The following is a 14,736-nucleotide window of genomic DNA, read 5'->3' on the forward strand; positions in this document are numbered from 1 at the left end:
AAATACATCTAGCCTGACCAGGCGGTGGCGCAGTGAATAGAGCATTGGACTGGGATGCAGAAGGACCCAAGTTCGAGACCTCAAGGTCACCAGCTTGAGCGCGGGTTCATTTGGTTTGAGCAAAAAGCTCACCAGCTTGGAACGAAAGTCGCTGGCTCGAGTAAGGGGTTACTCAGTCGGCTGAAGGCCTGCGGTCAAGGCACACATGAGAAAGCAATCAATGAATAACTAAGGTGTTGCAACGAAAAACTGATGATTGATGCTTCTCATCTCTCTCCGTTCCTGTCTGTCTGTACCTGTCTATCCTTCTCTCTGACTCTCTCTTTATCCCTTTATATAAAAAAGAATACATCTAAGTAATGTCCTCAGATGTCAGGTTGTTAATTCTCTAGCTGTATCTAATTTGCTGTTAATTTCCTTCTTTTTTTTTTTTTTTTTTATGACAGAGACAGAGTCAGAGAGAGGGACAGATAGGGACAGGCAAGCAGGCAGGGAGAGAGATGAAAAGCATCAATTCTTCAGTGCAGCACCTTAGTTGTTCATCGATTGCTTTCTCGTATGTGCCTTGACCAAGGGGGCTACAGCAGAGCGAGCGACCCCTTGCTTAAGCCAGCGACCCTGCGCTCATGCTGGATGAGTCTGCACTCAAGCCAGCAACCTTGGGGTTTTGAACTGGGTCTTCTGTGTCCCAGTCCAATGCTCTATCCACTGTACCACCCCCTGGTCAGGCTAATTTCCATCATTGTTTTTTATTTTTATTTTTATTTATTTATTTTTTTGCAGATTACATGATTGTTTTAATTAACATTTGCAGAATTGTTAAAATTTCAACATTACTATTGTTAATATAATTTTTTAAAAGTAGACCTATTATTGAGAGAACTTCTGGAGTGATGAAATTCTTCCAGTACCCTGGTTATGGTGGCAATTACACGTTGTATGTTAAAATTCTTACACTACATACATGTCAGCATTACTGTAAATTTAAAAAGCAGTTTTTAAAAAAGTAGCCCTATTCATTTAATGCTATCAATTAAGGAAAAAGTCAAGGTGACATTTCTGCCACTTGGCAATCCTACACAGAAGGAATGAACTACTTTCACTTTTTTGAAGTAATTTTTAGTTATGTCTACAAAATGGAACACCTAGTTACCACTTCACATATTGAAGATTAAATGAGAGAAAATATGTAAGGCACTCAGAATTGCTTACAATATAGATGATAATTAACAGGAAAAAAACCTTTGCTCACCAATGAGGGAATATTCTCTTCCCGGCTTATAAGTCTACCCATCACATAAACCAGGAAAGCCCTGAGGGCTATTGGAGAAGTTTTCAAACATGAGAACTTTATACCACCTTTGTTACATTATACTATCATGTTAAATCTTTAATAAAATTCCATTAAAGATTATCTGTCATATTGAATGCCATGATTAGCTTTCTACGACAACTGCTTTCTGTGTACAAACCAGTGTCACAATGAAATAAAAAATAAAACTATACTAGGCAAAGAACTTTATTAACCTTTGTTTCAAATTTTATTCCCAGGCTTCTTCAGCTTAATTAGCTGCAAAGAATAATTTAAGTATAAGCGAAAACTGAAAAGAGCTGCAGTGTCCAAGGCTCATAGGCTTAAAAATATTAAGAGATCTAGATTTTATCAGATCCATAAACAAAATTTGAAAAAGCAGTCATAATATAAATATAAAATAGCAGCTCCCAGTAACTTCTTCAAGTCTATCTTCTCCAGATGTTGACTCAGTTCAGTTTGCTTCATTCTTGGAAGCCTCATCAAAATTCTCCACAAGATCTGGAACTTCATCATCCTCCTCCTCTCCAGGAGCCAGTGGTGCTTTCCCCTGCACAGATGGTTTGGGCAGAGCTTCCGCCAGTCTCCTTACTAGTCAGACTGTCTGCACCAAGCTGGTTTAAGATGCTGGGTAGCATCTCCATCAGCTGCTTTGTCTCAGCATGGCCTGTAATGGGGAAAGTGTTCGCTGCCAGAGATGCCTGTACTGTAGGGTTGTTAAAGTGGATCACTCTTCCTTGGTTTGTGAACATATTTACCTCTTCAATACCAGAGATATTGTTTACCCCCAACTTCTTTAAGGAGAACTGAAGTTTTTTATTATCTGCTGTAGCTGTTCTGTGAACCACCTTCTCTCTACGAGCAGTTTCTTTCCCACCAATGCGCACTTGTGCCTGCAGTTTGGCGAGTTTCTCTTGGTTCATGATAGTTTCTTTCATCTTGTTGGAGAGGAAACGGGGCCATGTGGGGGACTAGGGTTGGCGCTCAGGGGGTCTTGGGCAGACCAGCAGAGAATAAACTCACACGCGGGGACGCAAGATGGCAGCTAGAGGGAGGCTAACTTTAAAAAAATTTTTTTTCAATTTTATTTATTCATTTTATTCTTTTTTTTTTTTTAATTCTTTTTAGAGAGGAGGGGTGAAGAGAGAGAGAGAGAGAGAGAAGGGGGAGGAGCTGGAAGCATCAACTCCCATATGTGCCTTGACCAGGCAAGCCAGTATTTTGAACCGGCAACCTGTTTCCAGGTTGACGCTTTATCCACTATGCCACCACAGGTCAGGCCTATTTATTCATTTGAGAGAGAGAGAGAGAAGGGAGGGAGGAGCTGAAAGCATCAACTCCCATATGTGCCTTGACTAAGCAAGCCCGGGGTTTTGAACTGGTGATCTCAGCATTTCAGGTCAACGCTTTACCCACTGTGCCACCACAAGTCAGGCAACTTTTTTTTTAATGTTTATTTTTATTGATTTTAGAGGGAGGAAGGGAGAGAGAGCAGGAGAGAGACAGGAACATTTGTTCTTGTATATGCCCTGACCAAGAATCAAACTGGCAACCTCTGTGCTCCAGTACAATACTAGAACCAACTGAGCTATCCAGCAGGGCTACTTTGTATTTTAGATAGTGTCTAATTTTTTATGTTTCCAATTCTTTTTCTTTCTTTTTTTTTTTTTTTTTGAGAGAGAGAGAGAGAGAGAGATAGAGAAAGGAGACAAGAGGGAGAGAAATGAAAAGCACCTACTTGTAATTGCACTGGGTGCTGACCACACGGACCTGTATGTCCGCCTCTCTGGGAAGCATGGTGTTCCTCTACCGTGCCTGGGCTGGGGGTGAGGGGCTGTAGGCATTGGGAATGCTCTGGGCATGGTGTTCCTCTACCGTGCCTGGGCTGGGGGTGAGGGGCTGTAGGCATTGGGAATGCTCTGGGAAGGTCTTGTCTCAGGGTCCTGGATGGAAGTGGGTTGGGATTTAGGTGTTTAGACTCCTACCCTGGGCTTGGGCTGCTGGGCTACACTGCTCCTCATGGCTAATGGGAAGAAGGAAGGGGTGATATGTGTGATGGGGAAGGATCCTTCTTTACAGATTTGCTCAGTGGATGGGGACTCAGGGAGGGCCTTGGAGATAAATGGGACCCACCTGGTACTCATAATCCAGAAACTAACAGCCTTAAGATTAATAGTATACCTGGTTCCTTCCCAAACCCCTGAGAACTGTGTCCAGAAATGTACAGCTTTGATAGCTGGTGCCAAGAGATCACTGGATTTGTCTCATGCTGGTGGCAAGGGCAGGCTGTGCTGTTAGCTCTGGAGGCACCAGCAGAGTCAGTTCTGCCAGAGCCCAGTGTGTGAGAATCCACAAGGGCTCAAGGCTTCCTTTAAAAACCCCAAGCTGGGGGTGGGAAAGAGAATGGTGAGCTGCATTTTATTTTGCTTACTTTTTTTTTCTTTTTATTTAAAATTTGATTGTGGTAAAAAAAATTGCATAAAATGAATCATCTTAACCATTTTTAAGTGTATAGCTCAGTGGTGTTAAATGTATATTTACATTGTTGTGTAGCAGATCTCCAGAACTTTTTCTTCTTTTTTTTTTTCTTCAGAGACAGAGAGAGAGTCAGAGAGAGGGATAGAGAGGGACAGACAGACAGGAACGGAGAGAGATGAGAAGCATCACTCATCAGTTTTTCATTGCAACACCTTAGTTGTTCATTGATTGCTTTCTCACATGTGCCTTGACCAGGGGGCCTTCAGCAGACCGAGTCACCCCTTGCTCAAACCAGATGAGCCCGCGCTCAAGCTGGCGACCTTGGGGTCTCGAACCTGGGTTTTCTGCATCCCAGTCTGACGCTCTATCCACTGCACCACCACCTGGTCAGGCAGAACTTTTTCTTCTTGTACAATTCAAACTCTTCCCATTGATACCAGCTCCTCATTTCCACCTCTCCCCAGTTCCTGGTGTCCACCATGCTACCTTCTGACTCTATGGATTTGATTATTCTAGTTACTTCATATAAGCGGAATTGTACTTGTCTTTTCATGGCTATTTCACTTAGCATAGTGTATTCAAGGTTCATCCACATTGTGACATGTGACAGAATTTTTCTTTTCAAGGCTGAATAGTATTCCATTCTATTTATATACCACATTTTGTTCATGTTTCCAAGGACACTTGGGTTGCTTCTACGTCTTGGGTATTGTGGATAATGCAGCCATGAAGTGTACAAATATCTCTTCTGCACCCTACTTTCAGTTTTTTGGGGTGTGTACCCAGAAGTTGGATTGCTGGATCACATGATAGTTCTAGGCATCTGTGGGCAGTCGATCATCCTTGTCTCCTCCTTCCCAGCTCTGTTTGGGTTCTTAGAGCTGCAATTGGAGAGTGCCCAGGTCATGGTGCTCATCTGACAGGCAGGCAGCGATGACCAGCCCTGGGACCCAGGCCTTCTGGTCCTCCTGGACCTTTTGCTCCACTCTCTTTCCCCTGGCTCCCTGGTCCCCAAGCTCCGGCACTGTGAGTGGCCAGGCAAGGAAAAGCAAAGGTCATGAGGCTTGACACTTCCTGGGTACCCCTGTCCCACGGTCCACATTATTCTTCCACCAATGCTGCGGTTTCTGCCCAAACAGGTCCAACAGGCGCTCCTCCAAGCGGAGCCTTGGAGGGCAAGGCCGGCACCATTACCTCCAACGAGTGGAGCTCTCCCACCTCCCCTGAGGGGAGCAACGTCTCTGGGGGCAGTCAGGCATTGGACAAGCCCATCGACAATGATGCGGAGGGTGTGTGGAGCCCAGACATTGAGCAGAGCTTCCAGGAGGCCCTGGCCATCTATCCGCCCTGTGGCCGGCGCAAGATCATTTTGTCGGATGAGGGCAAGATGTACGGTAAGGACCCTGCCGGGGTGGGGTGGCAGGCCCCCGACCTTATGGTCCAGCTCTGCAAATAGAACCTCGGCAGTGGGTGAGGTGCGGCAACCTTGGGTTTCCCTCCAAATGATGGAGGGGGAGTGATCTTTTGGGGCTTCCATCAGGTGGACGCTGCTTGCTTCTGAGCTGGGTTCCCAAGGGAAAGGAGGATGTCTGAAGGAAGCCTGTGAGTGTATAAGGAGCTGGGCAGTGGGAGACTTGGGAAAGGAGTAAAATACTGGAAAAATGCCATAAGCTGTTCCCTAGGCGAATGCCTGGTCTTCCAGCTCTCTACCTAGGCTGCGAAGGGTGGTCAGGAAGGTAGCCGCTGGACTTATTCCTCCCTTGTGAGCCTTCTGTGTTCCGAGTCTCTGCTCAGTATATGGTGGGCAAGGGGTGGGCACACATACAACTGACCACAGGGCAGGCGGACTGTTGGAGGTGGCAGAGTGCTGTGAGACGTCCCTTTGGAAAGGTCCCTCTAGCTGGGAGGGTCTGGAAAGCCTTGATCTTCCTGAATGACCGAGGATGCAGAGCATGGACATGGAAACCCTGTCCAGCAGCCATGTGGGAAGGACCACACAGTCCTCCTGGGGCTGTGTTGGCTCCTGGGTGGAAGAAAGGGTATTTAGGAAAGTAAAACAAAATCCAAACAGCTGTTGGAAGGCCCAGGTCAGGCTTCCGTTTCCATTGGAAAGTCCCCCGGGCCCCCAGCTTGGGCAGGAGCTGAGGTCTCTGTAACTGGCTGAAGCCCCTGAGAACAGAGGCTCCACCCTGGTTTCCAACAAGATGGCTCCAGTCCAGGCGCCCACCCTCAGGGGGTGCCATTCAGGTTCTCTCTCCCCAGCCAGCACTGATCCCTGCCCGGCCTAGATCCTTTGTCAGCTTTTCAGGAGCACTGTGTGAGGGTTTCTGGGGGCTAACTCTGTCTCTCACAGTTCAGGAGGTCAGGAGTCTGAAGCCACGGTGTCCTTGGGCAGGTTCCTTTTGAGGGTCTGAGGGAGAACCTGTCCCATGCCTCTCCCCTGGCTTCTGGTGTTTGCTGGTCGTCCTCGGTGCTCTTGGCTTGTAGGTGCATCACTCAGTCTCTGACTCAGTTGTCACATGGCCGTGCTCCTCTTGTGTGTAAGTGTATCTCTGTATCGTCTCATATTCTTAGGAGGACACCTGTCATTGGATTAGGGCTCACCCTAATCTACTATGACCTCATCTTAACTAATTACATCTGTAAAGACCCTGTTTTCTAATAAGGTCACATTCTGAGGTTCTAGGTGGACAGTAATTTTTAGGGGACACTATTGAACTTAATTCAGCTGACTAAACTCACATCCGGTTTGTTACTGGCCCAGGAGCCATGGCTCTCGTAGCCCATCTGCTGTAGCCGTTAACCCACAGCCTTCCCTACGAGGCCAAAACGAGGCCTGCTCTTTGTTTTTGCTTGTTCAAAACAAAGCACAGCAAGCTTCTTTTGAGCTGGACCCTTGGTCTGCTCCTCAGTCACCAGTGAGCTGCTCACCTCCCCTTAGCAGCCCAGCGCCGTGGCTGTGCTCGGTTCCCACAGCATGTCTCTGACTTCCGTGGGCACCCATGCCCTGGGTCAGCCCAAGTACCACTCCTACTCTAACCATTTCCTTTTCTGATGGTTGCTTCTTACTTTTGGCCCCTGTGGAGGCTTCATGGACCTGATGTGTAGGGAGCACCTGTTGGGTGCCAGGTGTGGGATTGGCTGCTCTACCTGGGCCATTCCCCTGGAGCTGGTGAGGAACGGAGACTCTGGGACCTTAGGCCCTTCCTGTGACTTTGGTGGAGAGAGGGTGGTCTTGATCATGAGCTGAGGGGAGAAGGGGCAAGGGGTGTGCAGGGGAGGTCAAGCAGTTTACCTGGAGAGCTATTTAGCTTCCCCGTTGGGGAAGCTATGCGGTGTGCCCAGGACACTTTGCAGGATACGTCTTTGTGCTTTAAAGGGATAAACTGTCTGGCAAACAGGCATGCAGGAGATGTTCAGCAGAGGGAGAGCACCGAGGTTGCTGCGGGTATCTAGGAAGGCCCGCGGAGGTGGCAGAATGTGGCAGAATCAGCGGATATTTGAGAGCCAGTCTCCAGACTCAGTGCTGAGATGTTTCTTTTTGTGTGCGTGGCAAAATATACATAACATTGACCTTTTTAACCATCAGTATATAGTTCAGTGGCCTGAAGTACATTCATATTGTTGTGCCTGAAGTACATTCATATTGTTGTGCAACCGTCACCACCATCCACCTCCAGAACTTTTTAATCATCCCCAATTGAACCTCGGCACCCATTAAACGTGAACTCTCCATTCACACACACATCCCCCCCAGCCCCTGGCAACCGCCACTCCACTTTCTGTCGCTATGGATATGACTACTCTAGAGTACCTCATACACAGGAATCATACAGCATTTGTCTTTCGTGTCTGGCTTATTTCACTTAGCACAATGTCCGCATCATTCATCATGTGTTAGAATTTTCCTCCTTTTATTTAAAAAAAAATTTTTTTTTACAGGGACAGAGAGAGTCAGAGAGAGGGATAGATAGGGACAGACAGACAGGAACAGAGAGAGATGAGAAGCATCAATTATCAGTTTTTCGTTGCGACACCTTAGTTGTTCATTGATTGCTTTCTCATATGTGCCTTGACCGTGGGCCTTCAGCAGACCAAACAACCCCTTGTTCGAGCCAGCAATCTTGGGTCCAAGCTGGTGAGCTTTGCTCAAACCAGATGAGCCCGCACTCAAGCTGGCGACCTCGGGGTCTCGAACCTGGGTCCTCCGCATCCCAGTCCGACGCTCTATCCACTGCGCCACCGCCTGGTCAGGCAGAATTTTTCTCCTTTTAAAGACTAAATAATATTCTATTGTATGGATAGACCATGTTTTGTTTATCCATTCATCTGTTGATGGACATTTGGGTGGATCTTAGTTTTATTCAGTTGTTATGGGTAGATATTTCTATCCTCACTTGACCTATAAAGGAAAAAGTTAAGAAAGAGACTTTATCTTTGTTCACCAGATGATTGTGACGGAGCCACCTGCGGGCTTCCGACAGGCCTTGGGTTGGAACTGTTGTTCACAGGAGGGGAGCAGAATGAAAACGGTGTTTGGCAAACTGTCCTGGCCACGTTGGTGTTCCCTGTGCAGAAAGACAAGGCAGGGCACGGAGGAGGACCTGGGAGAAGGAGAGAGGCTGACGCCAGGAGCCTTTTAAGTATGCTAAGACAGGAGCACTCAGTGGCCTCTGACATCCATGATCTTTTTAACCTTTTTGAGGGAAGGCAGAATTATAACCTGTGCTTGCAGATGCAGAGAGAACTCAGGGAAGCCCGGAGTCTCTCCCAGAATCTCCCAGTAAGCAGGACAACTGGGGCTGGAACCCAGTTCTCCCGCCTCCTCGCAGTGCTCCCCCCATTGCCCTGAGTGGCCCTTCTGACCCACACAGAGCCTCCCACCCGCTGCCCTCCTCTCCCTGCCTCGCCTTCTGCGTAGCACAGCCCCAGTTGGGTCAGGCTCTGGGCAGGGCTGGAGGCTGCTGGGCAGCGTTTGCTGCCTCACCCAGCCCCCACAGCACCTGTCCTGTGTGAGTACAGATCCTGCTGGGGTCCAGGTGCTGGCTTAACCTCGTCTCTTCTTATCAGGCATGGGGTCTGGGCCAAGGCGGGACTGCGCAGGGAGTTGGCTGGGGGGGCCCTCAGCAGGGGCTGCGGTCCAGCTGGGCAGTATATATAGCTCTGAGCTCAGCCCAGCGTGTGGGATGGACCCTAGGGAGGAGGAGGAAGAGGGACAAGCTGCCAAGACATCCCCTATTGAGGCTGCTCTCTGTCTTCTTATCTTCTCTGAAGTCCACTTTGGCTGTCCTCATGTGCCCGAGCCCCCAAGAGCCCTGGTCTGTCCACTTGCCCAGTCCCTGCATCCAGAGGCCTTCAGGTTCCTCCAGGTGGGCCAGCCCGGTGGGGCAGTGGTGGGAGCTGAGAACCAGCAGGCGGGAAGCAGGCACAGTCAGAAGGAAGGACAGACTGACTGCAGAGTGCCCAGAGGAAGGATCTGGACCTGCAGACTCAGGACAGGATCAGGCCTGCTCTCAGCCCTGTCCGCACACCCAGGCAGCACACTGACCATGTCCAGGCAGACATGCAGATGACACGCGGAGCCATAGGGTAGATTAGCGCCTGTTCTTTCTGAGCCAGGCCTCCCACGCTTGTGGACCCGCTCCCAGGCAGGGCTGCTAGCCCTTTCCTGCTCACGGCTGCTTTCATTTTTGCCCCGTCACTGTGTGACCCTTGCCCTGGCACTGACACGCTGGTCATTCTGACCTGCTTCAGCCAGGCCTGGCCCCTGGCCCCTGGCCCCACGGGCAGGTGTAGAGAGGTGAACGTGGGGCAACTTCCCTCCTCCGTGTGCCCTCACATGCTGCCCGCTCCTGACACCTCTGCCCTGGCCCTGCTGTCTTGCTTTCTCCCCTGCTCGCAAGAGGCTGGGCTGGCTCTGTCTCCGCAGTGCACCGTTCTGGCCTCCCGTGCGTCTCGCCCTTCTGGAGGACGCTCTTAAGTCTCCCCGATCTTCCTGCCTCTCTTCTCTGCGTGCCTCTCCCCTCGCTTCTCCTTTGTCTCACGGGGTGCCTACGGCCCAGGCTGCCCATGCCGGTTAGCGGTTGGTCAGTTCTTATCAAGTGCCCACTACTCTGAACCAGGCTGGGGCCAAGGGCTCTGGTCCGTGCTCTCTACGACTTCACAGTCTGGAGGGGGAGGCAGGAGAAACATCTTTGGAAAGCAGATGAATGACACATTGCACACAGCCAATAAACCAGATGGCTGGGTTATCTTGGAAGTTTTCTGGAAGGAAGTGGAGCTTGAACTGGTAGAAGGGTGTGATGTGAGCGCAGGCAAGGGACAAGAACAAGCATTGGCCCAGAGGCGGGACTTTGCATGATTTTGGGAGTGCTGGGCAAGGTGCTGTGATAACGGACTGTCAGAAGTTGGGGACTCTCATTCTGAATGTGTCACACGGCTGAGAGGCAGAGTAGGGACTGGACCCAGGTTGGGGCTCTTGTCACTGAGATGATGGGACACAGAGCTAGGTCTGAGCCCCCCCCTCCCCCCGCCACATTCCTTGGATCCTTCTCTGCTTTTGCTTTGTCCCCCTGTGGCTTCCAGCTCCCTGCATGTTCTCCTTCCCAGCCTAGAACCCGGACTTGGTGCTTCTGGGCCTGATGGTGTGAGCCTCGGTTCAAATCCACTCTCTATGTCCGCAGCCAGTGTGACCTTGGGCAAGCTGTTCAACCTTTCTCAGCAGCAGTTTCCTCATTTGTAAAGTAGGATAATGGTGTTACCTTTTTTGGTGGGGGAAGAGGTATATTTATATATTCTGTTGTGGGCAAAAAAATACACATTACATAAATTTTACCATCATAACCACTTTTAAGTTCAGTCGCATTAAGTACACACACTGCTGCACTGCCCTCACCACCATCTGTCTCCAGAACTGCTTCCTCCGACCCGGCGGGAACTCCGGACCCAGTGAGACACTGGCTCCCCTTCCCTTCTCCTCTAGCCCTGGTAACTTCTGTCCCATTTCTGTGTATGAATTTGACTGGTTAGATGCTCCAGAGAAGTAGAATCGTGCGGTGTTTGTCCTTTTGTGCGGGGCTGATTGCACTTCGCACAGTGTCTTCAGGGCCCAGCCATGCTGCAGGCTGTGTCAGAATTCTGTCCTCGTGTATGTCCTCCATTGCAAGGATGGGCTGCATTCTGCTTATCCATTGATCTGCTGGTGGACACTTGGGTGCTCAGCCTTTTGGCCGTTATGAATACTGTTGCTGTGAACGTGGATGTACAGGTGCCCGAGTTTCTGCTTTCAGTTCTTTTGGGTATAAAACTAGAGGTGGACTTGCTGGGTCACGTGGTAAGCCTGTGTTTAATTTTTTTGAGGAACCGCCACACTGTCTTCCACAGCAGCTGCACCATTTCTGTATATATTGAAAGAAGACTCCGCCATTTGGTGGTGCAGCTGGGATGAGAGCGCACAGAGGGGCCTGTGAACAGTGCAGGGTGTCGAGCTGCCCGCTCCCGGGAGCTCACGTTGGCTGAGGAAGTCAGACAAGAGCTCAGGGACTTGAGCCAAGGACGGTGAGAAAGGTGCAGACCCCGTGCCCCAGGGCCTGGAGGCAGGAGTGAGCATGCCCACTTGGGAGGGGATCAAGGAACCTTCTTGGACCGGTGGCCTTGAAGCCTGGGTAGGATTTCACCAGAAGCCTCTGGCCCTCTAGGGACAATGGTGATCATGGCTCAGATGTCAGGCCTAATCACTGCCTTCTCAGGCTTCAGGCACAAGTTTCTCCACAAATAGCCTCCTCCTTCTGCAGGTGTTTATCTCTTCAGCTGATCCCTGGACATTGGGATTAGGGCTGGTTGTGGAGGAAGGGCCGACCTCGGCCTGGCCTGCAGGGGTGAAATGCGGAGCTCAGTGAGAGTGGGCTCCTGCAAGTTCTCAGCCCATCCCCTTTTTGAAGAAGAATAACTTCAGTTGTAACAGGGCCTTATTAACGATGTGAACAATAGTAGCTGACTTTACCAACCTGATAGGTGGCAGGTGCTTTATTTACTTTATGTGGTTGAATGTGTTTGTGGCCCAGAGGGAAGGAGATGCAGAGGTGACCTGTCTCAGACAGGATTCTGCAGGTGGGATAACAGTTGTAGTGGTCATTAGGGATGCGGAAGAGCCGGGGTGGCTGGCAGGGTGTGTGGGGAAGGTTGAGAGGAAGTGGTGGTGACCTCTGTGAACCCTGCGTTGGGAATGCTCCACCCTCAGCCTGTGCCTGGGCCCATACTCCCTTCTCCACTGGCAGTCCTCACCCCTGCTGGGGTGGGGCATGTTTGTGAGCTGGGGGTTGTTAGACACATGTCCTCTGGCAGATGGGCCACAGTCTGGTGCAAGCGTCCTTCCCAACCCCACCCAGATCTTCTGTGGGGTTGGCCAGAGCCACCTGCCACACTGCAAAACCCAGCTGCCCGGTAGTTTCCACCAAGGTCCAGGCTGGGCTCCTGCTGCCCAGCATGTGCTCTCAGCCCCCGGGGTGGAGAAGGCCTGGGGTTTCACAGCTAGGGGCAGAGCTTGGACAGATATGGGTCTCTTTCCCCCCACTGCCTCCTGGATTTCCTGCTGGCTTTAACTGCCCTCGCTCTTCCTGGCTGGCCCTCACTATAGTTTCAGGGCTCCCTCTCTGGGCCTGTGCTCCCTGCTTGTCTCCGCTTCTGCCCTGACTCTGTGCACTTCCTGCTGCCTACATTATCTGGGACCCAGTGTCTCTTTTTTTTTATTTTTTTAATTAATTAATTAATTTTTTACAGAGACAGAGAGTGAGTCAGAGAGAGGGATAGACAGGGACGGACAGACAGGAATGGAGAGAGATGAGAAGCATCAATCATTAGTTTTTCCATTGCGCATTGCAACACCTTAGTTGTTCATTGATTGCTTTCTCATATGTGCCTTGACCGTGGGCCTCCAGCAGACCGAGTAACCCCTTGCTTGAGCCAGCGACCTTGGGTCCAAGCTGGTGAGCTTTGCTCAAACCAGATGAGTCTGCACTCAAGCTGGCAACCTCGGGGTCTCGAACCTGGGTCCTTCCGCATCCCAGTCCAACGCTCTATCCACTGCGCCACCTCCTGGTCAGGCTGGGACCCAGTGTCTTTCATCAGCTCTGGGTACCACTGTCCGTGAGAGAATGACAACAGGTGGGCAGGACATAGTTGGCTCTCCAGGACCTGGGTCAGGGTAAGGGGCAGTCAGACATCCACAAGGACTGACTTCACGCAGAGACCCAGAGGATTGGGGGTTGATGCAGAGAAGAGGAACAGAACGGTGTCTTGCAGAGGAAGCTACCTGCCCAACCAGGGGAAGACACCCGTGGGAAAAAGCGGTCGTTGTGTCATAGTTGGGAAGCCTTGGAGTGGATATTTTGTGGCCCCTGGGACACCAAGAAATGGAGTACTGTTGATCAAAATCACTTTCTCTCTCTCGGCCTCAGTTTCTTCTTCCTTAGGCTAGACAGGACCTCTGGGGTTACCTGCTCTAGCCCCTGCTTCTGGGGAGAGATGGCCCTCAATCCCATGTTAAATATAAATGGTGCTCTGCAGTAGTTAAGAGGTGGGCTTTGGAACCAGACTGCATGGATTTGAATCTCAAACACTTGCTGGCCTGTGACCTTGAACAAGTTCTGAACCTCTCTGTACCTCCATTTCCCTGTCTGTGGAAGGGAGTGATGTACCGGCCTCACAGAGGTGTGGAGATTAAAAAAAGGTGAATGCAAATAAAGCTTAGAGTATACATTCTTTGTTTGCACACATGCCTGGCACATGGAAGTGCTCAGTAAATGGTCATTATTGTTACTGTTACTACAAGAGTGAAAAACTGCAGCAGATCCCTGTGTAGATGTCAGCATGGATCAGAGGCCAGCTGGCCTGGAGGCAGTTGAATGGCCGGGTTGACCTCTGAAGGACCTCTGGTTGCAGGAAGGAAGCTGTTTGGTCCCTCTTGGCTCAGTACACCCACAGAAACCCAGCACTTCACTCCCACCCAGGAGGGAATTCTCAACCACTAGCATCACCTGCAGTAAGCAGAACGAGACTGGGTGGAAGTGGTCTGAGATGAGCCAGCCAGGAGAGCAGGGTGCAGCTCCAGCAAAAGGGAGGGAAGAAGTGCAATCTGAAAAATGCACAGCCGGCTTAGCCTGACTCGGGACCCTCCGGTCTGGCTCCTTGGCCCCACTGCTGGCCTCTCACCCATGGCCGAGATGGCCCAGCAGGTAGCAGAGCTCCTGAGCGCTGCCGCAGAGGGCAGTAGGTGGGGTTGGGGCTGGGTGGGGCTCCGTCTTTACGTCCAGGGCTCTTTGCCCAGAGGACGGGTCTTCTGAGGTGTCTGGAAGGGACATCGCCGGTGGCAGGCACGGTGCTGTCAGCTGCTGCAAAGGAAACACCACTGTGTAGGAGCCAGGCAAGACTCCCATTCCCTAAGCACCTTCCCTTGCAGTGGCTGAGCCAGGACTCAGACCCAGTTAGTCCCAGATCTGCTGGTGGATGATTTGGGTGAGATTTTCTGACCTCAGTTTCCTCATCTGGCAAACAGGTATAATTGCCTACTGTTTTGTATGTAGGAAGTGGGTTTTCTATAAAGTTAAATGAGGCTTATGTTTTAGGACTCCTCATTTGCAAGGGCCCCTTCTGTACCCCTAAACTTTTTATATTTAATGTAAATGTGTAAAGTGCTTTTACTGAAGTACAGTTGCTGTACACTAAACTAGACATATTTGAAGTGAACAATATGACAAGTTTTGACAGATGTTACACACCTGTGAAGTTATTACCACTGTCAAGAGAGTGAACATCTCCATCTTAACCTAAAATCTTAACCCCCCCCAAAGAAACAAGTAAAATGATTTTAACTTAATTTTGTATTTGTATTTTAAATTATTTTTCTCAAAGAGAACCTTTCAAATTTTAGATGCTTTAGACACCACAAA

At 50.0% G+C, this 14,736-nt stretch overlaps 1 protein-coding gene and 1 pseudogene across 5 annotated transcripts in view; one reads left to right on the top strand and one right to left on the bottom strand.

The window, feature by feature from the left end:
* The window catches only part of TEAD4 (TEA domain transcription factor 4), an 83,888-nt gene that overhangs the window by 34,355 nt on the left and 34,797 nt on the right, over window positions 1–14,736 (top strand). For 4 of the 5 annotated variants that reach the window (XM_066257698.1, XM_066257695.1, XM_066257696.1 and 1 more), the window contains one exon: window positions 4,930–5,184. The exons of the other annotated variant lie outside the window; for it this stretch is intronic. In XM_066257698.1, coding sequence (XP_066113795.1) covers window positions 5,178–5,184 — 7 coding nt within the window. In that variant the 5' untranslated portion in view covers window positions 4,930–5,177. The remainder of the gene's footprint in view (window positions 1–4,929; window positions 5,185–14,736) is intronic. 5 annotated transcript variants of the gene reach the window in all.
* On the bottom strand, window positions 1,767–2,351 carry LOC136322923 (transcription factor BTF3 pseudogene; annotated as a pseudogene).

The sequence above is a fragment of the Saccopteryx bilineata genome, chromosome 2 (assembly GCF_036850765.1).
Source record: "Saccopteryx bilineata isolate mSacBil1 chromosome 2, mSacBil1_pri_phased_curated, whole genome shotgun sequence".
In the NCBI taxonomy this organism is placed as follows: Eukaryota; Metazoa; Chordata; class Mammalia; order Chiroptera; family Emballonuridae; genus Saccopteryx; species Saccopteryx bilineata.